Source organism: Podarcis muralis, chromosome 17 (assembly GCF_964188315.1).
Source record: "Podarcis muralis chromosome 17, rPodMur119.hap1.1, whole genome shotgun sequence".
In the NCBI taxonomy this organism is placed as follows: Eukaryota; Metazoa; Chordata; class Lepidosauria; order Squamata; family Lacertidae; genus Podarcis; species Podarcis muralis.
The window spans coordinates 41,140,482-41,167,397 of record NC_135671.1 but is presented as its reverse complement, the minus strand read 5'-3'; the positions used below and the strand labels follow the sequence as shown (position 1 = coordinate 41,167,397).

The 26,916-nt window shown below is 51.7% G+C and overlaps 1 protein-coding gene across 2 annotated transcripts; it reads left to right on the top strand.

The window, feature by feature from the left end:
• Positions 1 to 13: 13 nt before the first annotated feature.
• Positions 14 to 26,549, top strand: USP11 (ubiquitin specific peptidase 11). 2 transcript variants are annotated; one of them, XM_028712695.2, is made up of 21 exons: positions 14 to 171; positions 5,601 to 5,710; positions 6,137 to 6,267; positions 8,371 to 8,488; positions 9,030 to 9,175; positions 10,152 to 10,213; positions 11,448 to 11,547; positions 12,431 to 12,604; positions 12,694 to 12,852; positions 13,843 to 14,067; positions 14,563 to 14,646; positions 14,823 to 14,917; positions 16,064 to 16,270; positions 18,097 to 18,194; positions 18,293 to 18,625; positions 19,522 to 19,592; positions 19,819 to 19,931; positions 20,708 to 20,857; positions 21,500 to 21,615; positions 24,129 to 24,217; positions 25,073 to 26,549. In XM_028712695.2, exons 1-21 carry the CDS (start codon positions 44 to 46, stop codon positions 25,223 to 25,225), a joined length of 2,862 nt encoding a protein of 953 aa, XP_028568528.2. In that variant the 5' UTR covers positions 14 to 43; the 3' UTR covers positions 25,226 to 26,549. The 2 variants fall into 2 exon arrangements, with proteins under 2 accessions (XP_028568528.2, XP_077777291.1); XM_077921165.1 differs by lacking the exons at positions 14 to 171; positions 5,601 to 5,710; positions 6,137 to 6,267; positions 8,371 to 8,488 and having other exon boundaries at positions 9,033 to 9,171.
• Positions 26,550 to 26,916: the final 367 nt, after the last annotated feature.

The following is a 26,916-nucleotide window of genomic DNA, read 5'->3' as shown; positions in this document are numbered from 1 at the left end:
GAGCCGGGCGCCTCCTCGACGGGCTTCCGGGCGGGAGGCGGCGATGGCTGCGGAGCGGGGGCTGCCGGCGGCGGCGGCGCTGCCGGGGCTGGAGGCCCAGAGGCGGCAGGTGGAGGGCGAGGGGCCCGAGCAGCCCGGGAGGGAGCGCCCGCTGCGCGCCGGAGAGAAGTGGTGAGCGGGGCGGGGCGGAGGCTCCTCGCGAGGAGACCCCTAAGCCGGGAACCGGCGCTGAGTCCCCTCCCTGGGACGGGGCGACTGAGCTCCTTCCTCGGAATCCCCCCGCCGGGCTCCCGGGAGGCCTCCCTGCCTGGGGCGGGACGGGGCTGCCCGGCTGCCCGGCGGGCGTCGCGGAGCATTTCCTCTCCCTGGAAGCTCGCGGGATTTACTCCCTTCAGACGCGCTGCTTCGGCTCCCTGAGTCTCCGGGGGAAGCGAAAGCCTCAAGTTCTTCTGGAGCACATTTCTCATACTGCTGACATGTTCACTTCCGGAATGAAAACGCTATTCCCCTTTTTCCTTTTGGGAGGCAATAGCTGCTCTGAATCAACTTGGCATCTTCTTGCGTTTGGTTGTTTAATTCATTTTCTTCTGTTCCTTCCTGTGTCTTGGGTAGACACTCCAACTACATCAGTGGATTTCGTGGATGCGACCCACTCTTCCTACATGGTTTTTTTCCCCCTTTAAAAAAAAAGAATTGGTGGATCTAAACTCTTTGCCAAAATATGTGTGCTTTGCTGTAGCATTCAAATATTTCTAAACAACTATGTGATTGAAAACCAGTCACCTCCCTCCCCCACCCTTTGTTTTTTCTTGTGTAGCAGGATTATTGAGGTGACCTTTTGGTTATCCCCACCCCAAGAAAAGGCTTCTGTGTCAGAGTCAGAAAGAATTTCAATAGGTACTTAGCATGGAGTTACTCTTGGAGAGAGCTGCTCCTGCCCCCCCCCCCCCGGAGCACTGAGTTGTTGCTTTTAAGAGCTACCTTAGTTTTGGAGGTGAGTGATCCCCCATAGACATGCTGTGGGCTTGGTTCCAAAGCTTTCTTACCCCCCCCCCCTCTGCCCTCTTAGTGGCTTCATCCAAGTGCAGTGAAGTTTCAGTTTCTCAGCTGCCCCCCCTACAAGGCCAGCCTCATTTGGTAGCAGCCCCTGTCTCTCTTGCATGAGCGCTTGGCGGTCTTCTGTATCCTTGTGTGGCTTTATCTTCTGTGGAATGAGTTTTAATTTCACCCTCGATAAACTGGCAAACTTCCTGTTTTTGTCACTGAACCTAGGCTCCCTGTGTCAGCTACATCTACTTTTCTCCTAGATGGGGTTTAGAGAAATCTTACCTCTCCAACCTGTTTTGTGCCAACTAACATGCACTTGTGTCTCGGGGAAGACAGTTGGGGAACCACAGCCCCAGTAGTGAAACAAACCACCTCCATTGTCACAGAGCAGAAAGGCAGAGCTTCCTCATTTCATTGCAGGGGGTTGTAGAGGATCTTCGGGTCCCTTCAAACTCTGCAGTTCCATGAGGTGCGTAGTCCGATCTCACGCTCCTTTACTTGGAAGCCAGTCATCCCACTGAGTTCAAAAGAGCTTGTTTCCTAGTAAATGTGTGCATAGGATTGCAGCGTAAATGAGATAAGTGTGGGACAAGTAAGTCGGTTCACATTGCATACCAGCTTCAAGCTTCTGGTCCATTGGTTTTTGACCAGGGTGCTGTGGCACCCTGGGGTGACAAGAGGAACATTCAGGGGAGCCGGGGGGGGCATCCTTTCATTAACTTGCAGCCCATATCTTCCTGCATTATTTTTCTCTCTGAGGAACATTCAGGGGAGTCGACACCTTTAACTTGCAGCCCATTATCTTCCTGAAAAAAAACAATGGCAAAAAAGTGGGGAAACATTTTTGCCTGACTGTTGATCTTCTTAAAATCTCCCCCTCCCTACACACAAACAAGAATCCTCCTCAACTTCAGTAATGATAACAGTTCCTTAGTTTTACACGTTTGCTTGGGTTCTCATTGACACTTGTATTCCCCCTTGCACGTGTCCAAAAGTGGCTCCGAAAAGGGGCAGGGCAGAACGGAGAAGTCCCCACTTAATGCACGTTCTGTAATGGAACCCCAGGGTAAGTGGCTTCCACAGGGGAGCTGCAGAAAGAATGTGGTTGGTCGAGGGAGCTGTGGACCCCACAAGGTTGAAAACCACTGTTCTAGCCTTGTTTTTTAAAGCTCTCTACGCCTCTCCTGTGCCCTTCATTCTGCACAGGCTCCCCTGCTGTTTCTCCCCTCTGCTCCTGCTCACACAATGGGCTGAGACAAGAAAGCTGCCGCAGTTACTGCTTGCACAGATCCAGTTTGGTCCCCCATTTAATTTCCTCCCCATGACTCACTAGTGGGAGGAGCCAGCCTTGCATGGCAGTGAATGAGTGTCATCATCAATATGTAGCTCCCTGGGAAGCTGGTGCAGACTCTCACGGGGGGGGGGGGGGGTTGAACTGCTTTCAACAAGCTGTTCTGCCCTTTCCTTCCTAGGATTTGTCCCACTGTGGTAGCCCTGAGGGATTCCCCAGCCACTGGTTTCCCCAGCCTGAGAAGAACTTAGAACTTTTTCCTAGCATTAAAAATGTTTCCCAGCCAATTAATGGTCTTCATTGATCTTGAGTTAGAACTAATCTGGGCCTGAAATCGTGAGCAAAGGAAAGAGAGACCATATATTAGACTTGGCAGGCTTTTTAGCTACATAGAACTCTTTGCTGGGCTGATGTCTGTCTTAACTAAAAGGCATGCTTTCATTTCATGTGTTGCTTCTCCTTGCGGGCCAAAGCCTTGAGGAATTTCAAGGGTGCTGGCTTTATCAGATGCTGTCGCTCCCAGGTTCTCAGTGGGACTGCGCCAGTGGATGCTGAGCCAGCGTAACACCTGCAAGCTGTGATCTTGCCTTTGGGTTCCCCCTCCTCAGCCCTTCCCATTCCTCCTGGCCCCATAGAGCTTGGCTGGATGGAGGAACCACCCAGGGCTGAGTTCAGTCGGTGAGAGTGTGCCATTGGATGTAGGGAAGAGGAGAGGGGGGTCTTCCCCTTACCCCACCTGCTTTCCTTAATGTCCAGAGACCCCTGCACAGTCACAAAAGGACGGAAGCTGAGCATTCTGCACTTGAACTTACATTAATGTCCAAGGCAATATTACGAGGAAGGGGTCCAAACCTTGATGCTGCTGCTAGAACAAAGTTTCCTCCGTGAAGAGGGTGGAAACTTCGAGGTGGTCTGCTTACAACACACCAAATATGTATTTATGATTGTGCCCTTTTATGATTGTGCCCACAGGGCCCTTTTAAGGCCCTGTGGTTTGTGTGGAGCCGCCAGAGATGTGACTGGAAGATCAGGCGGAGGCTCCGCTGCCGTCAGGTTGCTCCTTGCCATCGTGCGGCTGGTGTTAAGGTGACAGCCTGTTCCCTTCTGTGGACTTCTTAATATAGTGCCCCAGGGCAATAGGAGAGGGAACTGTTTTTCAGGATGGGACACATATTTCATGGTCTGAGCTGACCCTATGGTGGTATAAAGGGGTAATATAAAATCAACCACCTTGGGGGTGGAATGCAGGTTTTTCTGCCCATGGAAATCCAGGCTGTTGACTAAGAAGGAAGGAGATTATGGGCAGGGATCTTGGTTTACTGCCAAGCAGAAAATTAAAACTGACTTTTGTAGACAATCCACATCTGCAAGTTGAATGCATGAATAAATTATGCAAATAATTGAGGCTACGTGATTTAATCCATTTAATAGAAAGACTCTTACTTTGAACGTCCCAAGTATTTCTTATACATTGCACAATACTCTGCGTGTCTCAGGAGGAAGTCCTGCTGAGTTCAGTGGGGCTTATTCCCAGGTAGGTGAGTGTTGGATTGCAGTCTAATTCTTACACAGTGACCCTGCAGAATGGGATGAGGAAATGTGTGCCCTCCGGGTCTTAGCTGGGCTAAAATTCCAGTTTTTGCAGGGCATTGGCCATGCTGGTCAGGGTGATGGCAGCTGATGTCTGGAGGGACCGCCGTTGCCCTGCCCCTGGTGTGAGGAATGGTCATTTCTATCCAGTAGTTGCAAATTGTAGGATTGGGGTTGAGACTGAATGGCAGGGGCTTGCCTGGTAAATTCTTGGCTAACTTGATATTTGAACCAGGAACAACTGGAAGGGGTTCTTTTATTCTGTGGGGCTGCAAGTGAGGGCCTTTCCTTCTAATGATGTGGCAATCCACAATTTAATAAGCAAAAGTTACCTTGTGTATTGGGACGCGGGTGGCGCTGTGGGTAAAACCTCAGTGCCTAGGGCTTGCCGATCGCATGGTTGGCGGTTCGAATCCCCGCGGCAGGGTGAGCTCCCGTCTTTCGGTCCCAGCTCCTGCCCACCTAGCAGTTCGAAAGCACCCTTAAGTGCAAGTAGATAAATAGGTACTGCTTTATAGCGGGAAGGTAAACGCCGTTTCCGTGTGCTGCGCTGGTGCTGGCTCACCAGAGCAGCTTCGTCACCCTGGCCACGTGACCCGGAAGTGTCTCCGGACAGCGCTGGCCCCCGGCCTTTTAAGTGAGATGGGCGCACAACCCCAGAGTCGGACACGACTGGCCCGTACAGGCAGGGGTACCTTTACCTTTACCTTGTGTATTCTTTCGCATTGCAACAAAGCACATAGATTGAAGTGTGGGTAATATGTATATATATATTTAAGTTAAGCCATAGTTTGGTTCAAGGTGTTTACTTAACTAAATATTTTTAGATGATGGGCCTAGAAATAACTTACGATTTCTTAGGCACACCTGTTTGCTTTCAGTCGAAGCTGTGACTGTGTTGCCCATCTTTACTGCCATAGTCTAGGGAAGTGGAGGAGAGGAGGACTTTGGATATTAGCAGACCTGGGCGAGCTGGTACTGGGTCTGTGACAGGAAGCTGCAAAGAGTGGTTGCGGCTGAAGGGAGCCATGACCTGCCTCCTCCTTATCTGAGCCTTTGGATGGTGTGATTGTTACCTTTTTAAAGCTTATCTCTGTGGTCAAGAGGACTAGAAATTTGCTATTTCAATCAAAATAGTGGGAATTCTCAGTTGTCTGGACTGATAAGCTGCAAGCAGATGTATGCAGTATTTGGCACAGTTGCAAGGCCTTGGATTGAGACCTTAGCTTTCCTTGTGGAGGAGGCATCCTTCCTGACCCTGTTTGGGCTGGAGGGAGACTTGCCTGCTTATGTTTATGCACACTGTTGTGGTTCTGGATTTGAACTTGCTGTTCAAATCCAGTGTGTGTGTTCAAATCCAGAGCCAGTGTGGTGTAGTGGTTAAGAGCGGTAGTCTCGTAATCTGGGGAACCGGGTTCGCGTCCCCGCTCCTCCACAAGCAGCTGCTGGGTGACCTTGGGCCAGTCACATTTCTTTGAAGTCTCTCAGCCCCACTCACCTCACAGAGTGTTTGTTGTGGGGGAGGAAGGGAAAGGAGATTGTTAGCCGCTTTGAGACTCCTTAAAGGGAGTGAAAGGCGGGATATCAAATCCAAACTCTTCTTCTTCTTCTTCTTCTTCTTCTTCTTCTTCTTCTTCTTCTTCTTCTTCTTCTTCTTCTTCTTTGCCCACAGGTATTTGCTGGAGAATCATTGGTACAAACAGTGGAGAGCATACGTGGAATCTGGAGATCAAAACTCCATCTCTTTCCCTGGACGGATCAACAATGCTGAGCTCTTTGAAGGTACAGCTTCCTCTGTCCTATTATTTTATTTTAAGATTCTTTCCTTCTTCCCTTGACATACATTCCCAGGGCAGCACGGCTAGATGAAAACCAGCACTATGTCATTTTTACCCCCATCCTCCAAGGAGCCCAGAATGTCATTCATTTTATCCAGACAACAACCCTGTGGGGTAGAGTGGGCTAAGATGTAGCAACAGATCCAAAGATGCCCCGTCAGCTGTTCGTCTGGCTTTCCATCCCAGAGCTGGCTCCTTGATGCAGTTGCTGCATCATGGAAGGGGAAATGTGTTGGAAGTTGAGAAATAGCTTTCCTGTCTTACAGCAGGGAGTTCTGCTGATGAAGGTCCTGTGCCAGCCTTTCTCCTTCTCCACAGACAGACGGCCCTGTTGGATTTCAAGCCCTTTTCCTTCCTTCCATCCTCCCAGATACAGAGTCGTACCGGTTGAAGGATAGACTGGTGGAGCATGAGGAATACGTTCTGGTGCCAGAGGAGGTCTGGAACAAGCTGGTGACCTGGTATGGCCTTGAGCATGACCAGCCAGCCATTGAACGCAAGGTGAGAAGTTTGTAGCTTAGAGAGCATGGACTGTTGAGGAATCTGTGCTCCTGATATTGGGATTCCCAGCTGCCATCACATCCCTGAGCAATTGGTTGTGTGTTGGATTCCTACAACGTCTGGGTGGCCACAGGTTGTTCCGCCCCCGCCCAGAGCTTCAGCACTGGCATATTCTACTGTGACAAAGGGAGAGGAGGAGAGATGGAGCTTTTGAGAATGAGGTAGAGAATGGGGAGGAGGAGAGGCTCCCCCCTGCCCCATTCAAACCTGATGTGCATATTGTGTGTGAGAGAGGTTATCTAACTAGAAGCCAGTTTCCTCCATACTGGCTGGGACTTCCCTTGGTTCTCAGTGGAGAGAGGGCTGCCCAAGAGTCTTGGTGGTTCAGCAACTGGCAGAGTCCCCATGCCAAAGGTATCCCTGAGGTCAGCCTTTATTTTCACCTGTGCAGCCAAGTGCTTTCCATTCACTCTTATGCAGAAAAGTCCCTGGAGACCCTCTTTGAGGTTAATGCACCCTCAGCCCTTGGAAACTGATGTCTGGCCCCCTCTGTCTGGCATCTCCACCCTTAGCTCAGGTTGCTCCCAACGCAGAAGCTCTTATTCTTTGCCCGCTTTCCAGCCATTGTAATGGCTAGCACTTGCCAGGATGTAATAACAGGCCATTTAGCTTAGGTTATAGACAGTGCTCTTTTTCTGGGGGGACGCAGGAGTATGCATACCCTTAAGCATTTTGTGAATCCAAGTTTGGCCTCATTGAGGGGCAGTATTTCAATATGAGTAGGAAAATGAGAAAAACCCTGAACATTTATTTAGAGGGGGGGAGCACTGGTTATAGAGTACAGTGGTACCTCGGGTTAAGAACTGAATTTGTTCTGGAGGTCTGTTCTTAACCTGAGGTTCCACTTTAGCTAATGGGGCCTCCCGCTGCCGCTGCGCGATTTCTGTTCTCATCCTGAAGCAAAGTTCTTAACCCGAGACAATATTTCTGGATTAGCGGAGTCTGTAACCTGAAGCATCTGTAACCTGAGGCGTCTGTAACCCGAGGTACCACTGTACCAAGAGTGTGACAGGAATGTGAGGAGAGGCTGCAGGACTTTCTGTGTGAAACTCTTCTCCTTATGTCAGTGACAGCAGCTGTCTTGTGTGGAAGAAGAATTTTAACTGGAAGTGTGCTTTATCATTGATCCCCAGTGCAGTGCCTGCTGTGCACACGGGCCTGCAGAGGCTTGCCCCGGCACCCGGAAGGTCCCATGCCCTCCCCTTGCTGGAACTAGACCCAGAGGGAGCCTTTGGCCAGCTGGTGGCTTTTTGCAAGCCTAACTCTGGTCCAGGGGCAAGGGCCTTTCCCGCACGCGGTGCTCATGTCACTTCTGGTGCTTTGCAGGTGCCCCAATGGGCACCAAAAGGTTGGCAACCCCTGGGCAGCATAGGTTCCTTCAGCGTCCTTCATAAACGTTCTCTCAGAAATTTTTACCACGTCCCTGCAATCTACGCCAGCGGCCCTGTTTTGCAGGGGGCGCTGAAAAGATTGGCGGGCCTGTTGGGGTCATGGCTGGAGAGAGACTAACTGGACACAGCCCCCTCTGGAGCCATTCCTGCTCTCTGGTGGAGCCCAGAATCCTAGCAAGTGCTCTGCTTGTTCCCTTTTGGTGCACAGTGGGCCCTCTTTCTCTTTCTCTCTCTCTCTCTCTCTCTCTCTCTCTCTCTCTCTCTCTCTCTCCGGACCTTAGCTCCCCTTGCTTTAAAGGCTGCAGTCCTGTGCTTACCTCAGCTCAGATTGCGGGGCAGTATCACCTCTGAGCAAAAAGGCACATGGAGTTGGGCTGTGAAGTTTTATTGAGCTTTTAGCAGAAACTCCCTGCACAGTTTCAGTCTTTTGTCCCACAGCCATGAGAACTAGAAACTCACTGTGGAGACACGTGCTTTTCATGTCGTAGAGTCCAACAGAACAACGTATTCCACATTGCTCAGAAATACTGATGTTCCTCAAGGATCCCTTGGTGTTGGCAGAGAAGAAATGCATTGCTTCAAGTTTCCCCCACCCCCTTTAATAGTACACGGTCTCTTACTGACGGATGCAGTTCTGATTCTTCCTTCTCAGGTGGTGGATCTTTCCAGCATGCAGAAAGTGGAGGTTTACCTGGTGGAACTTTACCTTTGCCAGCACAGTGACATGGACAACCCTGTCACTGCCCAGTTTAGCCGAATGGACGTTATCGGTAAGGACCCAGATGGTGGAGACAAGACGGGCTGTGAGGAGAAGGAATAAGGCCCAGGATTCTCACAGAGGGACCATTTCTCCTTTGGTCACGTACAGTGCTTTCCCCCCTTAAAAAAATGTTTAGGGGTACACTCATTTTCACTCAAGAAAATCCATTTTGTGGTTCAAATTGGGAAAAATTAATACATTAAATTGGACAAAAGTACAAAGAACATGCATTACCTCATATTACACAGCTGACAGCTCACAGTAACTTCCACATTGCCATGAGGCGCTAGATTCCAACTCCTGCTTCACACATTAAACACTCGCTTCCCTCTGAGACTCAGGAAACACCATGACAGGAAATGAGGCTGCCATCGGGGGTGGCAACAGAATGGATGATTCACCGTGCTAGAGAAGAAACTAAAAAAATTTTTTTTTAGTTTCTTCTGTTAGATTCACAAAATGTTTAGGGGTATGTACCTCCAGAAAAAAAGCACTGGTCACATATCTATTTTAAACATAAATAAATAAAACAACCTCTTTCCCTCACCTAGAAACGGTGCTGAAGGAAGCACGATGCCAGTTTTCCGTTCCAGCAGAGGCTGAGACAAGGTTGTGGGTGAAAAACTCAGACGGCTCATGTGAGCGGCTACGGAACTTGCAGATGACGGTGCTGGATGCCTGCCTCAGTTCAGGGCAGGTAACGCTCCTATCGCCAGGGTCTGGGGCTACTTTGCGGGCAGAAGACCTCAGGATCCATCCCTGGCGTGTCCATTCAAAGCAGGTGTGAGGAACCTCTGCCCAGATGTTGCTGAACCAGAACTGCCACCAGCCACTGCCAGGAGGACCAAGAGGGATGGGCATTGCAGTTCAGCAAGATCTGGAGGGCCAACAGTTTTCCACACCTGAGTCCAAGGGTTTGAGTTGGCCTTGGAGAGCTACGGCCAGTTGGTCTAGTCTGCTCTGAGCTAACTGGTCAGCTTGGGCTAGAGGGAAAATAGCCTGGTGGGATAGGAAGGATGGGTTCATATCCTCTTGGGGTCCCCAGTGTGGAGCCTCTGTGTGAGGCTTTGACACCATCATGAGGAGCATTTGTGTTTAAGCTCACCCTTCCAGAATCTCTAGCCAGTTCCCCTCCTGCACAAGCCACAGGCTAGCCTGACCTGGACTTGGATCCTGGGTTGTCTTCCCCTCTACTACATTGGATGCTAATAAAGAACAGAGAAGTGTCCATCGCATAAGCTTGATTTAAAACCAGCCCATACCCTCTTGCTGTTCCTGCCATTAAAAACCAACAACACAAAACTGGGAGGAGTGATGGAGGGAGGTGACGCTGAGGGGGCAAAAAAAGAAGAATCAGTTGCCTTCAGACAGACACCTGCGCTAGCACCTCTCCCTCACTGCCCCATTCCCCTTTTTTTAAAACAAAGTGTGCTGGAGTTAGTTAAACAGTTTTAAAGTGTATACGAGTGTGTTGAGATGCTTTGCCACCAGTTGGCCTTTTCCGGGCCCATCTGTTTTGGACTGAAAGAATGGAGGCTTCTGTTATGAGCCCCTCGGAGACGCTTGTCCAGATACATGGCAGTTAATCCAGCCCTTCCTTCCTTCCTTCCTTCCTTCCTTCCTTTGTCTCTCCTCCCCCCCCCCCCCCCGGCTGGCACCTGCACTCCTGCCAGGTGGTGGTAATGGAGACCAGGAGTAAGGACGGCACTTGGCCCAGCTCTAGACCACATATCATGTGAGTACCTGCATGTGGTGTTTGCACAGCTCCAAAGTGGGGCACCTGGCTTTCCTCTACGCTTTCAGATTCTGCCTCCCTGCCTGAGAGGCTGCTGTGTCTCAGGAGCAGATTGAGCCTGAACTGCGGGAGGCTGCAGGTGCTGCTGTTCTCTGGCTGTTGTTTGTTCCAGCAGATAGTCGGGTGTCATGGATGTCGAGGAATGGTGGGAGGAGCCAGCTGGAGAGCCCCCAAGGGAAGAAGGCTCATAGCCCAAAGATTTGTGGTGGGACGACAATGCGTGGTCAGAGGAAGGAGACTGGGAAGAGGAGGTGGTGGAAGCTGAAGGGGTATAACAGGTCTTAGTGAACAGGGAGAGTCTGTGGCAGAGAGCAGTCCAGACTCGGAGGCAGAGCAGAGTCCAGCTGGTGAAGAATCCAGGGGGTCTCAAAAATTTCTTCGTGTACACAACTACAGCAGCACCCTTGGTGTCTGCACAGAAATGGAAAGTTGGCACGACACCAACAAAGGAAGAATGGCAGATGAAATTGTCAGGATATATAGAAATAAGAGATCAGGATGAAAGAATTTTTAAGGAAGATTGGAAAAGATATTTGAAAAAAAATATAAACATATTAAAATGTTAACAGCATTAGAATAAATTCAGCAGTAAGAAATATATTGATACAAAATTGGAAAAATGAGAATGGGGGGGTGGCGGCGGCAGAATAGAATATGTAGTAGAAAATGAACCACGGATGGGGGTGGGAGGGAAATCAACGATAAATGTATGTTTTGTATTTGGACTTAAAGTTATCTGTTTAAAGTTGTAAAAAAATGAAAATGATAAAAAAGTAATAAAAAGGAACCTTGGGGGGGGTGTCTCTTCCTCCTGGTGCAGCCCCTCCCCCTGGTGTCCCAGAACCAGAAGAGGCATGAAGAGGGTGGAGGAGAGGTTGGCTTCACGCCGGCACAGTTTCCAATTGCTTGGGGGAAACCCTGGAGAGGAGGGGGCTTAGGCAGCTGAGAGAGGTGGGGACCTTCTGTCTCAGTGTTGGCTTCATGCAGGCAAAACCTACTGGAGATGCGCCACTGTGCTCATTAGGCCTGACACTCCTGTGCCAAATGTGTTTTTGCAATTAAAGAGTTAACTGCAACTTGTGCTGTGTGATTCACTGTGGGCTGGCTCCTGACCCTGGGCCTCATCCTGCCGGCTGCCCTTCTTCACAGTCTCCCTCTCCCCCCCCCCCCCCAGGAAGAACTCCCTCGAGGACGAGGAACTCTATCAGGGCCAGCCTGGCGTTTGCGGTCTCACCAACTTAGGCAACACCTGTTTCATGAACTCTGCTTTGCAGGTAGGAGGCGCAGGCTGTGGCAGGTGCAGAGCTGAGAGCCAGGACAGCGTAGCTGGTTAAGTGGGTGGACTAGGGCCAGGGAGACCCAGGTTCAAATTCCCCACTCGACCGTGGCGCTCGCCAGGTGGTCTTGGAGCAGTCATTGTCTCTTTAACGCCTAACCCACCTCACTCCGGTTGCTGTGGGAATAAAAATGGAGGCTGGTGGGGAGAAGAGCAGCAGACTCTGCCTTGAGCTCCTTGTAGGACATGAGCACAGTAAATAAAAATGGAGGCTGGGGGGGGGGGGGCTGTTGCTTGGAGGCTGAGCCCCTCGGCCAAAAGGAGGGTTTTGCTTGAGCTCTCTAGCAGGGTGCCCTGTTGCAGTTCTCTGTCTGCCCACTAGTGGGGAGTAAAATAGCAAAACTTGCTGTCTGCTGGAAAGACTTGAAGCAGTTCTCCAGTTATTACTATTACCATTTATTAAATTTGTCTACTGCCCTACACCGGGAGATCTCGGGTTAGGTGTTGGTGGGTTAATGGGTGGGAACTAGATCCTCCTAAGGCAGAGAAGCCAAGTGGTCATCTTCTTTATGCAGGCCCCCCCCCCCGGACTGGTGAGCCGCTTAATATTGTGTCCTTACCGCGTGCTCTCTGAGCTGCTTGAGGAGCCGCCAGGAAGCAAAGGGGCAAAGAACTGCCAGGATAAATATCCTGGCTTGGGGGAATGAGTCTTCTGTGCAGGTCTCAGTGCATACTTGGAAGTTTATTTTCACTCTCTTGTACCTAAAGACTTTCTTGGAATACACAAGCAGCTGAGGCTCTTAGGATATGCAAGACCTGTTCCATTCTGGAATTGCTGAGCTCCTCCTTCTATGGACTATGGTCCTCTTTTTCTCTCTCAGTGTCTCAGCAATGTGCCCCCTCTTACTGAGTATTTCCTCAACAACCGCTACCTGGACGAGCTGAACTTCAACAACCCCCTGGGCATGAAGGGTGAGATTGCAGAGGCCTACGCTGACCTCATCAAGCAGCAGTGGTCCGGCCACCACCGCTCCATCGTGCCTCGCATGTTCAAGGTGAGCTTCCTTTTCCTCGCCATTGCGCTTTCTCTTGCTATCTTCCTTGGGGCTCAAGGCCACCCTCTTGGTGTTCCTCTTCCCTGCAGACCAAAGTGGGCCATTTTGCTTCCCAGTTCCTTGGCTACCAGCAGCACGACTCCCAGGAGCTGCTCTCCTTTCTGCTTGACGGGCTGCATGAGGACCTCAACCGGGTCAAGAAGAAAGAGTACATCGAGCTGAAGGATGCAGCAGGGAGGCCAGACGAGGTGAGCAGGAGGTACAGGGCCTGGCAGCGCTGGGGATTTCAACTCTGGGGCCCAGCCACTGTTGCGTTGTTTTTTTAAATGAATGCGGCACATTGGGAGTAAACCTGGGCAAACTCGCAACCTTCTCAGTTGTGATTTCCATGCTCTTTGTGTGTTGCTTCCATAGGAAGTTCAGTGATGTGCCGAGTCTTTGGTAGTCTTGATCCTCAGTGTAGCCTCACGGAGCAGGTCACTAGCTCCCTGTAACATGCGGTGGAAAACAGAGGTGCTGACTCGGCTAAAGCTTTTTCACTGGCGAATTATGGAATTTGGAGGATGTTTGAGGCAGTGGGATGGGAAGCCTGTGGTCCTTGAGATTTCTGGTGGACAGCAATTCCTGAGCCATTGACCACACGGACAGTGGCTGATGGGACTTGGGGGTCTGACAGTAACTGGAAGGCCGCAGGTCCCCTACTGCTGCCATAGAAGGTGGGATGCAGGAAATACTCTGTCATTGTATGTTCAATTCAGTTCATAATCTTAATGAATTTCTGGAGCCTTCTACCACTGTCTCAGGTCCCACCTTTGCACATCCCACCTTTGCCTCCACAGCCGGCAAAGAGGAGCTTAGCTTTGCTCTTGGTCTTCCAAGCCTACCGAGAGGAGTGAGGCAGGAGGGAAGCCGGAGGAGAGCTCTGTCCTTGAGGGGGTTTGCAGGAGGTTTCTGTGCTTTGTAGGCAGCTCAGTGCTGTTTCTAAGGCAGCCTTCCTCCCTCTGGATGCTTGGCCTGCAGTGACCACCCTGACCAGCACAGAGCTGTAGCCCCAAACCCCTGGAGGGCAGCAGTAGGACAAAGGTCTCGACTGCCAGCCTTGCGTCCTAGAAACTGATTTATCAGCTAGGCTTGTGCCTGGGTTTTGGGTGTATGTATTTTGGAATCCCCTGGCAGTGATGTGCCCCTTGCTAGAGGGAAGCCCTGTCCTTCCTTCAGCTCTTCCTTCTCCCTCCCAGGAAGTAGCGGAGGAAGCGTGGCGGAACCACAAGCGCCGCAACCACTCCATCATTGTTGACATCTTCCACGGGCTCTTCAAGTCGACGCTGGTGTGCCCCGAATGTGGCAAGGTTTCAGTGACCTTTGATCCCTTCTGCTACCTCAGTGCTCCCCTGCCCATCAGCAAGGACCGGGTGATGGAGGTTTTCTTCGTGTCCATGGACCCCAGCAAGAAACCCGAACAGGTAAGCAACTAGTCAGGGAAGATGCCTGGCAAGACGAGCAGGGCTTCTGCATGAACCAGGATTGAGTCGCTGGGATTTGCAGTAAGGACCAGAAAGCCAATGCCTTGCTTGCTTGCCTGCCTGCCTGGAGTCTGGTTCAATCCCCAGCACCTTCAGGTGGGGCTTCAAATGTCTCCTGTTTGCAACCCTGGAGAGCTGCTGGCAGTGCTGAGCTAGAGGGAACCAACGGTGTGATTTGGTACCCAGCAGTTTCCTGTATATACTCTTCCTGCCTGGGGACAATGAACAAGGGTGCACCACAGAGGCGGGGGCAGGACTTGCCCATATCTGGCCGTGAGCTGAAGGGAGCCTTGGGAGGTGGTCCCCAGGGAGACAGCGTGGGCTGGAGACAGGCCACCTCACAGCAACTTGTCTTGGGTTTGGGCTTCTGGCTTTGTTCCAGGCAGACTCTCAGCACTAAGTTGAACTTCCTTTTTCCCTTTCTTTTCTTTACAGCACAGACTGATTGTCCCAAAGGCCGGGAAAGTGCTAGATCTCTGCCACAGCCTCTCCAAGCATACAGAGGTGCCTGCTGAGCGGGTGAGTTTGGGGGCAGAGAGAAAAACATCTGATTTTTTTAATCAGTAATTTTAGTGCATATGTTAAGTAAACTGCTTAGAGATTTTGATTGAATCTGGTTAAATAAATAATCAGTAAAAGAGTTCCCTTAGTTCCTTCTTCCCTCTGTGGTGACTCGGTGTGTCTCTCTTTCTCAGATGATGGTGGCTGACGTGTTCAGTCACCGCTTCTACAAGATCTACCAGATGGAAGAATCCCTCAGCTGCATCCTGGACCGGGACGACATCTTCATGTGAGTGTGTGAGCAGGGGGGTGCAGCGGAGGAGGGTTGGAGTAGATCCATTGGAGAAGGAAGATGCCTAGGCATGCTAGGTCTGCAAGAAGGTGTATCTAAAGAAGTGTGCATGCACACAAAAGCTTATACCCAGAACAAACTTAGTTGGTCTCTGAGGTGCTACTGGACAATTTTTTTTATTTTTTTTAATTTATTTTGACTGTGTCAGACCAACATGGCTACCTACCTGAATCTGCAAGACTGGGTTTGTCTTGGCTGCACCTGAAGACCAGCAGGGAGGAGCTCTCTTTGAGGAGGGGGGCATCTTTGCAGTACCTCTGTGGAACCTGATGTTGGCCAGAGTTGGAGAAATGGGCTCATGTGTACAAAGAGTGCCTTATGGAAGGCATCTAGGAGTTAGTGAGATAGTTGAAACTGGCCCTAGAAACAGCATCTCTGGGCAGGGAGAGAAGTGGCTCTTTGTAGCATACAGCCAGCTACAGAACGCTGCATTGCCCTTGGGGTCCTTTCCAACGCTGCAATTCTGTTATTCTTTCTGCCTGCTGCTGAAATGTATCTGGAGGCCTGGCGGGGCCTGCCCTCTGGATATTTATTAGATTTCTTACCCACCCTTTACTGTAATGCCCCAAGGTGTGTTAGAACAATGAAGTATACCACTGTAAAATGAAACAAAGAACAGTTACATAAACAAAGAACATAAAACAAGAAAACAAAGAACATAAAACAAGAAAAGTGTAGAAAGAAAAATGATTCCATAAATATATACAATGCCAAAACAATTCTGTTTATAGAACTGGTTAAAAATAGCTCCAATGCAGACTCAGCCTGGGAGAAAGATCTCCACTTCAATCACAATTACACCACACCCATTTACACCACACTCATCTGGCTGGCTTTCCCCAGCCACGTTGGGCAGCTTACAGCATATTTAAAACACTTGTTGAAAGAGGGAGGTCTTGTAGGTGCCAAAAAGACAACGGAGGCAGCACCTGTCTAATATGTCAAGGGAGGGGCAGGCGCCACCACACTCAAAGCCTTACTCCAACTTCCTGGTAATATGCATGTCTCATCTTTCGGGGGAGGGCAAGGGGGGCATTGCTTGTTTCCCGCCCCCTCTGGATCTTGGTCTCCTTCTCCCTCCAGATACGAGGTGTCTGTGTCCACACTGGAGGATCCGGCCACGGCAGATGCAGTGGTGCTCCCCGTGTACCTCCGCGAGCGCACCCAGGGCCGCGACTACAGCAACACCTACTATGGGGTGGTTCTCTTTGGTCACCCGCTCCTGGTGTCTGTGCCCCGGGACCAGCTCTCCTGGGACTCGCTCTATCAGCTCTTGCTGCACCGGCTCTCGTGAGTTCCTGGCAGCAGCCTTGGCCCTCCAATTCCTCCCAGACCGAGTGCCCTTCCTGCTGTTGCCTGCCTTGCTTTGAAGGGGGTGGGAGCGGAGGGGACAGAAGTGCCTTGCCTAGGGCCTGCCTTGTAGGATGTGCCTGCAGCCCAAAGGCAGTGGGGAGACTTAGAGTTTTGCCCTAGGTTATTTTTGCCTTTGTTTTCCTTTTTGCATCAGGGAGGCCAGTAGTCTTCAACTTTTGTCTAGACCTGAGACCCACCCTTAGCCCAAACATATGTATTTGGGGACCTTGGGAATGTTTGTGTTGCATTTTGTATGGTGCTGGTGCGGCTCACCTGTGGTCAGGCTGCTGTCCACTCCTGGATCCCAACTTTCAAGCTGAAGGCCAGAAGGTGAGATCCAGGTGGTTCAGTGTCCATCTCTTGATTTTACTCCATATTGGAGGGCCAGCAGCTTGTGTGTCTGAACAGTCTCTTGTTTTATAAACCTTGGAGGGGACATGGAACCCTTGGTTCTGGTGGCCTCATTCATGCTTGATGGTAGGCCTCAAAATGATGTTTCTGCGCATGGGTCAACCAGCCCTGGGTGACTTTCACAGACAAGATCACACAGTGAGCATTCAAGGCTGAGGATGCTTTTGAACCTCAATCCCCCATTGTCCCCTGCAAGTACATGGCTCCTTCCATCCCACAGGTTTGTGGGATGGGAATCTCCTTTCCTTACTCCGAGGTGCTTTCCCCTTGGGGCTGTACTGTTTCCTAGGAATTCCTTGCTGGGGTCTGCTCCCTTTCTGGTACTTTTCCATGTCTGAAGCATATCTGCCTTCCCCTATGCTGTGCTTCCTCCTACCCCACCCCTTTTTTTCTTTACGTCCCTCAAGATCGACATCTTTGGCAGGGCACTTCCTGAACGGCTTCAGCCGCACTTTGTGGTTTGCAGCACAGAATTCAGCAGAAACAAAGGAACATGGGGAACGGCCTTGCCTGCAGCTGGACCACTGGTCTGCCTTGCTTGGTAGTGTCAGCACTGGCTGGCAGCAGCTCTCCAGGGGTTCAGGCAGGGCTCTTTTCCCAGCCCTCCCCGGAGATGCCAGGGGTTGGATCTGGGGACGCTCCTGCATGACCCTAAAAACTGGTTTGGGTTCAGCAATCTAGGTTCTCTTCTTGTGTGCGAGAAGATATAAAAGTCCAGCTGGGTTGTTGGTTCCAGTTTGAGTTTGAACTCCCCATTCAGGCCCTTCAAAAGCAGGGAGGCCACTCCCTCTAGGTCTGCTGCTTGCAGGGGAGAGAAATCTTCACAGGGAGCTGTGGTTGCAGTTATGGCAGATGGAAGAACTGCCCTGGGGCCGGCAGGTGTGTTGTATTGGACTTGCCTGCCATCTCCCTGCAGCAGCAGCCTTGGGCTTGCTGCTGCCCTTGATCCCCAGATGCTCAGAGGGATATTCCTATTACCAAAAAGCGAGAAGCGTTCAGTGCATGATCTGGGGCACTTTGCTCCCGAGGGGGAGGGGGGAGATGTGGCCCATTCATGCTCAAACGCTCTGCTCTCTATTAAACCTAGTAAACCTTGGTTCATGCCTGAAGCAAAACCTTTACGGAATCTTCTTTTAACATTATTTTTCTGCAAAGTAGCTTTGCCCCTGCTCTCCCTCCAGCCCTGTGCCTCTCCTGTGTCTCTTGCTTTCTTCACTCGAATCTTCATCCAGCAGCACCTTTCATTGTACAGTGCTGCCACAGGGGGGAGCTGTGGAGCTTGCCCATGACAGTGCTTCCCCCTACTGGCCAAGGGTGTGACTGGCTTCCTCCCCCCCCCCCCATTTTGGCAGCCGCTACGTGACACGACCAGACTCTGAGGAAGAGGAGGATCCGAGTGAGGAGGATGAGGAGGACCTCTACAACAAGAGGCCCAATGGGCTGAGCGAAGGTGAGGGGTTGGTGCGAGGGCAGAGTGTTGATGGGGTGGGGCTGGCCAGGTTTTTAATTTGGCCACTGCCTGTCCTTTCCTCTCCAAATGCACAACAGGGGAGGACGAGGAGGAGGAGGAGACGACGACGGCAGAAGGCTCCACGAGCCAGGAGCCCAGCTCGGAGGCGGAGGAAAACCCCTTGGACGCCTCTGTGGGGGAGGAAGGGGCTGGCGTGGAGGGGAGGCCCAGCCCCAGCCCAGCTCCTCAGCGGCCCCCTCAGTCCCCCCAGACACCCTCTTCCAGCCCCAGCCCCCCGACGGCCAACCAGGCCAAACGCAAATGCTGCCAGAAGCGCCGCAAGCTGCTCTTCACCCTCCAGGCCGTCAATTCCAACGGGACCAGCGACCGGACGGCTGCCCAGGACGAGGGCAGCACCGTCTCCTTCAACTGTGAGTCTTCCCTCTGGCTGCTGGTCCATGCAAGCTCCCAATATTGGGGGGCGGGAGAGTCTCTGGGATTCCCTTGCGGTTGTTGCAGCAACAGGTGGGGGTGGGGAGGCCCTCTTCGGAGCCTTTCTCCCAGCCTGGCTGCACACGTGTCCATGGGCTATTCCAGCCCCCTTCTCTGAAATTCTCAGGTTCACCTTTTTTGTTTAACGGCCTCCAGCTCAGATATGCAAACACTCATCTACTGGAATGTTGATTAAGGCTTGTGTCCCGGGTCAGTCCTAACCAGAGTGGACCCGTTGACACGAATGAACACGACTCGCTTAGGTCCACTAATTTTGGTGGTCCTATCAGTTGCTGAAATTTGCAGGAGGGGAGAGTGCTGCTGCCCTCAGGTCCTGCCTGGGGTCTCCCCCTGTGAGAACAGGATGCCAGACCAGGTGGGGCCTTGGCCTGATCTCTCAGGGCTCTTGTGCTCTTAAGGATACAGTCCTAAGAAGTGAGCCTGTTCTCACCTTTCCACCTTCTGGTCAGTGAGTGTCAAGGCTCCGTGTAGGGTCTTAATGGCTGCCTTGCTGGAGTAATTGCAGCCACCAGTGAAATGTGCCCTACGAAAGATTACCTGGAAGGGAAATGGCCCTTTGGCTAGAAACCCTTTTCTGCTCCAGTGGCAAAATTCCTCATTGTTTGGCCCCTTTCCTTCTGACGCACTGCCCTCTGGATACTTCTGTAGGGGGTGGGACTGTAGTGGGTGTGGCAGTGGTGACTGGAGAGCAGCAGGATTAGTCCTGTTCTGGGTCCTTCTAGCCTAGGGTTTCATGAATGTCTTCCCCCTGCACTGCCTTGAGAGATGCTCGGGGTTCCTGCCACTTTAACCACAGTTTCTCCCCTTGGCACAGCCCAACCGTACATTGCCATGGACTGGGACTCCAACATGAGGAAACGCTACTACAATGAGGCGGAGGCGGAGGTGAGGGCGAGGCATTTTTCTGCCCCCAGTCGTCCTCCTTTCTCTTTCCCTTGCCCTCCTCCAGCTCAGCCACAGGGACCTGGCAGACCTCCTGAGGGTTCTGGACTCCCAGTTCCTGCCAGCCTGGCTCTCAGGGACAACAAGCAAAAAACTGGAGGGTGATGGGCGCCCCCCCCCCACTTCCGCTCACCTCCCCCCCCCCCCCCCACTGTGTGTGCACTGCCAGGGCTACATCAAGCACGACTGCATGGACTTCACGCCAAGGAAGAATCCAGTGAGGCTGCAGGAGTGCCTCGAACTCTTCACCACCGTGGAGACCCTGGAGGAGGAGAATCCCTGGTGAGAGCCCTGGGGGGTCAGGTGGGGCTCTTGCTTCCAGAGGCAGAAAGGAAGGGAAGGAGCTACCGGTGGAGCAGAGTCGAATCCTGGAGGCAGCTGGGTTGGCAAAGCTGCAGTGCCTCAGATTCTCTTATGGCTCAAACTGTTCAGGCCTGGTATTGCTTGCTGTGCAGATGGCCCCATTCGACTCTGGCCTGGTAGTGGCAGCCAAGGGGCCTTACAGCGGGAACCCTCTTGCCTAGCCTGACTGGAGAGCCTTCGGGGGATCTTGAGAAGGAGAGAGTCCCCCCCCCCCATGCAATGTGACCCTGTGCACTTTTGTTATGTAAGAGGGGAAGACAACCCCCACCCCTCCGCGCACACAGGATGTGCGTAGGTTTCATCATGGGCAACATGCCTTCATGTGCAGCGGGCATCAATGGCAGAGTCTTCTGGTACATCACAGCTGATGACATCAGACTTCCAGACTTCTCACTTCAAAGAGATGATGAACCATGGGGCTGGTGGGTAAATATGCCAGTCTCTTTGCAGATCCTCCTGATGACCCTCTTTTTCACTTAGGCATTTTTCAGTTTTCAGAATTGGTGTGTGTTGCAGGATTTTGGGTGCCCTGCCCAAATCATTTTCACGTTTGTTCTCCTACCCCCAACCCAGATACCCGTCTCAGGATTCCTCCTTTGTCTCCTAAGATGGGTTGCCTGCTAGTCCTCATGCAAACACCTGTGGCTTTTCTGCTGTTCTGAGTGCTGTGCTCACCCCCAGCTCCTCTCGTGCAGGTACTGCCCCACCTGCAAGAAGCACCAGTTGGCCACCAAGAAGCTGGACTTGTGGTCGCTGCCAGAGATCCTGATCATCCACCTCAAGCGCTTTTCCTACACCAAGTTCTCCAGGGAGAAGCTCGACACCCTGGTGGAGTTCCCTGTCCAGTAAGCCACTTGGTCCAAATCATTAGACAATTTGTAGGGATGAGAAGAGACATGGGGGCAGCTTATTTTGGGTGGCTCATGCCTCTGAAATCATTCCACTGGGGAGAAATCTTTCAGAGGAAACAGGCATGCTTGTTAAATTTTCAGGATTCCACGGGCCAAAGAGTTACCTCCTCCTTTTGAACCCAGTATCAATAAAGGTTTTTCAGAAGGCATGTTGACTTCCCACTGGAGCTGGCTTATGCAGCTTGCAGAGAGCAGTTCCCCAGTTCTGAAGATACCTGATAAAATGGAGCACATTTGCTTTTTTAAAAAAATGACTTTAATGCAGGACTGGGGAACTTGTGGCCCTCTGGGCACTGTGGGCTCCCAACACCCACCAGCCCAAGTCAGGGTGGCCCAAAGGTGGAGATGATGAGAGTCAAGAGTGGGTGTTTGTGTTTCAAGGTGTTCTTGGAAACACTTCAGGAAAGTGCAGCCTGAAACCCCAGAAGTCAGCAGGATGCTTAGGAATGTGCCTTGAGGGTGGCTGTGACTTTTGATGCCAGTGCTGGTTCTGCCCCAAAACTATGTGGAGGGTGTTGCTGAGGGGGTCCCCCCCTGGCTCTAGAAAACAGCAGCATTATCGTCTCTATCCTGTAGGGATCTCGATTTCTCAGAGTTCGTCATCAAGCCACAGAAAGACACTGACCCCACACTGTACAAATATGACCTCATCGCCGTGTCGAACCACTACGGGGGTCTCCGAGATGGGCACTGTATGTATTCCTTTTGTGTTGAAGGGAATGAATGCAAGGTGGGGAAGAGACACTTGGAGTTGAAATGAAATGGTTAACAGCAAAATTAGAGCCTGCTTTGTTGGGCAGCCGAAGACTTAGGACTTTGGTTCATTTATCCTTCCTACAAAGTGAAAGGACGCGGGTGGCGCTGTGGGTAAAACCTCAGTGCCTAGGACTTGCCAATCGTATGGTCGGCGGTTCGAATCCCCACGGCGGGGTGAGCTCCCGTCGTTCGGTCCCAGCTCCTGCCCTCCTAGCAGTTCGGAAGCACCCCTAAGTGCAAGTAGATAAATAGTTACTGCTTTATGGCGGGAAGGTAAACGGCGTTTCCGTGTGCTGCGCTGGTGCTGGCTCGCCAGAGCAGCTTCGTCACGCTGGCCACGTGACCCGGAAGTGTCTCCGGACAGCGCTGGCCCCCGGCCTCTTAAGTGAGATGGGCGCACAACCCCAGAGTCGGACACGACTGGCCCGTACGGGCAGGGGTACCTTTACCTTTACCTTTACAAAGTGAAAATGCACAACAGGTAAATCTGAGATCTAATGGGTGGCTTTCCAGTAATTCTGTCTGCGCAAGCATTTCAGCTTGCCAGATGGAACAATCCCTCCCCTCCTCCCCGTGTGCTGTTCTGGTGAGTTCTCTCAATTTCCACATACCCCCAGAGCCAATTTCAGGGGGAGCTCAGAGAGGGGAGAGGGAAGGAAAGCCCCATTGTGGAAGTCCCTGGGCAGCGCTTCTGCTGACCGGGGCTTATTAGGTGAATCCCACCCCATGTAGTACCATATTTTTGCATGTATAAGACGACCCCTATTTTTTTTTAACCTCAAACGAAGAAATTAAGAATTTGCTCAGCTTTTGGGGGGCAATTGCCCTCAAAGTTGTTGAGATAATTTTGACTGCAACCCCCATTCTCCTGGCGGTGGCACTGAAGGGACATTGTGCTTTACTGCTGGAGAGCCCGAAGTCTCCCTAGTCAGCTGTTGGCACTCGGTTTCTTTCTCCAGGGCACACACGCCAAGCAAAGGAGTGGAGCGGGCCCCAGATGCACTTGCCTTTCAGTGCTCCAGTTGCTGCCCGTAACTTTGCGTGGTTTGCAGCGCAGCCCATGACCCGGCACATATGTGTGTTCATGTGAGAAAGAGCGGCATGTGTGGAAGCATTCTCTGGCGGCTGCGGGAAGATCAAGGAAATACCATATTTTTCCATGTATAAGATGACCCCCAATTTTTGACTAACAAAATTTAGCGAAAAACGTCATCTTAAACACAGAAAAATACGGTAAACTGAATTTAAATCTATATTGTTATTATCACCATCTTGTAATACTTATATGATACCCTCTAGTTACAAAGAACCCCTCCCAGGGGTGGGGGGTGGGGTTCACATCAAACAGTAGAATAATAAAACTCAGCATTAAAAACTGTACAAACCAACAGAGCAGAGAACATTTGCTGAGCCAGTAGAAGCAACTAAATGAAACCAGCATTGGTGACATGCTGTACAGATACAACAGAGCAGATGCTTTAATTAAATGAGACATGGGGTGAAACTCCTTGAGGAAGGGGGTAACCTCAGCTTGTTGTGACATCCGCAGTTTGTGTCAGTTCAATTAGTCTTAGCCATAGTTAGTGAAAACCAGCCAACTTCAAACCATGGTTTATGAAGCCAGTTTGTTTTCTGTAACCATAGTTATGATTAAGTTCAGTTTAGGACATCACACTGAATTCTGGCTAATTAGGACAGAAACTGAAGTGTCTTGCAGCTCCCCTGCCAAAAACACAAGCCCACGGCCTGCTGTGGCCTATCAGGATGCTAAACCATTCTTTAGCACTGCAGGTGAATGTGGCCTGTGTGCCTGTGCGAGAGCTATTTCTTTTTGGGGGAACAAAACAGTAAGGAACAGAAATGACCATGAGAACAGTCTAGAAAGGAACAATTCATTGTTGCAGAATTTCACATGGGGAGTAAACAGCTGCTATTAGAAAAGGCTAAGTGCAAACAAATGTTGGCTATTGGTAGATGAAAGAGGGGTGGGTAGGAAGTGGTGTCCCTGAGGGGAGGGGAAAAGCTCAGTGCGGAATGAAAATCCCTTCTCCAACTGTTAAGACCTCACCAGCCCTTTTGTAGTTTCAGAGATATTAGTGGACACTAGTTCAGCTTAGAACTTGCTCGGTTCCGCTTTAAATGTAAACTGAGGCCCTTCTGATGGATGCCTCAGCTAGCGGCAGGATTCATGCAGCAGGGGAGCAGTGCAGGTAGCCCACCCCGCAGATTCCCTCCCCAGAGGACTGGGTGCGCCACGCAAAATGCTGTTTGTGCAGAAGCTCCAGCTGGCCCTATTCTTTTCTCTTCAAATGGGAGGAAGGTTCCACAAATGGAGGACCAAAGTGCTTAGGTAGTGGCTGACAGGTGATGTGATTGTGAAGCACCTGAAGGGGGTGTCAGAAGGCAAAACAGCACTTTGGTGAGTCTGACTGGTCTTTGTGCCCTCTAGACACGACTTTTGCCCGGAACAAAGACAGCGGAACGTGGTTCTACTTTGATGACAGCAGTGTCTCTGCAGTTGCCAAAGTCCAGATTGAGGTGAGTCAGGCAGGGCAGCCCTGGATGGGCTCAGCTTCTTGGCACTTGCTGGCAGGTGTCTTGGATGGCAATGCCATCCCACCCTCTTGGCTGGCAGGCTGGCAAAATCTCCCTCTCGATGGCCTGTGCATCTCTTTACAAAAACACCTCCATCGCATCTCAGCAAGGCATGTCTCTAAGCAGACTGGGCTTTTCATTTGCAAGGAAGAAGCAGAACTTGGTTGTCCTCCAGTCTCTTTTCTCAAGCAGACTGATACTTATCCCTTTTCCCTGCTTTGGAACCCTGGTGTTATCCTGAACAAGTTGAGGGGGGCAGTGGGGGCAGGAAGGAGGTCTGCTTCATTGGTCTTTCCATGGACTAAGAATGGAGGGTCAGGAACTTGAATCTCTCACGTTGGCACTCTGCCCTTCCTCCAGTGAGCTCAGGGTAGCAGTTATGCAGCCCTCAAGCAATGGATCTCGAGATCTGACTGCTCTCCTTCCCCCCTCCAACCCAACAATATCCTCACAACTCTGAGAATGACTTGCTCTATCAGCTTCATGGCCTGGAGATGTGGGGCAAGGAGAACTCGAACACAAACCCCCCTTCTTGGTTATGTGATCTACTCTACCCCATTGATTCTTTGTTAACTGAGTTTCCTGTAGTGCAAGTTGCTTTGATCCTCTTTGAAAAAGCGGCACAGGACATTTTAACTCAACGGTGTGGACCTTTGCATGTCTCCTGACTCTCCCTCGCCCCATCCTATGCCGCTTGAACTCCCCTGTGACCCCCTTCCCCTGATCTGCATCTCAGGCTCCCAAGCATCTCTTTTGCCCTCACCTGCTGCCTCTTATGCTTCTTTTCTCCCCCAACAGTCCAAAGCTGCCTATGTGCTCTTCTACCAGCGCCAGGACAAAATCCGGCACCCTGCAGATTCCAGAGACCAGGACGGCGGTGGTGGCGGCGGGGCCTGCTGCGAGCCCCACCCCAGAGAGCAAGCCAGTAGGGACTTTATGGATGTGGACTGACCTTGACCCCCCCCCCTCCTCCATCTGCAGCCAGGGAGGGCGGCTGCATGCCCTGCCTCTTCCCTTCCTCAGGCTGAAGCCAGCAGTGGATTCTCCAAGGGCAGCAGCTCTTTACTCAGGCTATGGAATAGGGGGGAGGGGGAATGGATCCCCTCTGCTGTGCCCCAAAGCACAGGGCCCTTTGCTTTGCACATAGTTCCCCTGCTCTGAAGCGGCTGTTTTGGGGTGTGTGTGTGTGTGTGTGTGTGTGTGTGTGTGTGTGTGTCTCCTGCCCCCTTGACAGGGCCACTGTCTTGCACCAGCATTTTTATAAGATGCGAAGGGGGAGGGGGGAAGTGTCCCTCCTCTCCAGCTCACATGGGGGAGGGGATGTGTGCATCGTTCGTGTGATCCCTTGTGGGTGCTGCCCCCTCCCCTTTTACTCTCTAGCGTCAGGGGGAGTTGCCCTTATTCTGCTGCTCCGGGTCTTAGGGCCTCTGCTCTAGAAAGCCCTGCAGGACTTTGCAAAGGTATTCAAACCCCGCTGTGGTTCTGCAGCCGGTTGGGACACTTCCCCCACCCCAAAAAACCCCTCCCATTGGTCACTGGCTGGATAAAGAGACCCTTGTTTTCTCCCCCCTCACCTCCCAAGTGCCTCCTCTTCCCCTCAACGAGAGCAATAATTCCAGCCATTGCCCCACCGCCGTCTTCCTCTCACAGCCAACGGCTCTCCTTGACCTGCATTTCATGGACCTCCTTCTCTGACAGCCGGCTGCTTCCAAAGCCCCTCTCTAGCTACAGGGGTGGTGGTCGAGCTGCTGAGCTGAGGTGCCGCTTCAGAGTTTAGCAGCAAAGCCTGTGGCCACGGAGGGGTTGGGGGCCTGCACCGTGTCACAGCTGCTGCTGCTGCCACCACACACCCACCCCGGCAGAGGAGGAGTGTCTCCAACACCCGCCGCCACCAGCACTGAATGCCCCCTTCCTTCTCTGCCCGGGCACCTCGGGTGTTGCGCCTGCCCTGGGCGCACAGAAGTGCATGGAAGTTCTCTCCCCTCTGCCGAGTGTCTCTGGTGCCACTGCTGCTGCTTCCAGGCTCAGGGATTGCACTGGCTTGTAAACAGGTTTCTGTGTGCAATGTTTGGGGAGAGCAGGGACAGGACACCCGCGGAGGCAGGGTTGGCCTGCAGAAGCACATCGGGTATTTTCTTAAGGAGTTTGGGAAGAATATTCCTTCACTTGACTCTGGGGGCTTCTTTCTTTTCTTTTGAAGGTGTGTTTTTCCCCCAGAAGAAAATATTTTTGGCATGTGGCAAAACTTGTACATAAAGTAACTTCTTTCAAATGGCATGTGGCTTCCCTTTGCCCCCATTTCCTTCCTGAGCGCTTCATTCCTCTCTTTGGATCCAGGACTCTTCCACAAACAGGGCAAGCCAACTGGATGCCCCCCAACACCCCCCATGGCCTTATAGGACTTTGTAATCCCAGCAACATCTGGAGGGCACCGTGTTGGCGACTTCTACGCTGCTTCAGGTTGTGCTTTGACTCACTTCCAGCCTCCTCAGGCACCGGCATCTCCAGCCCCAAGCTGCCACTGCATGTCCCATCATAGTTATGGGAACAGAGAGAATTCATGGTGCCACTCGTGGGGACTTCTCTTGCAAATGTTCCTGGCCATTGTAGCAAGCCATAAGAGAGCGGTAGACTTGCACTTC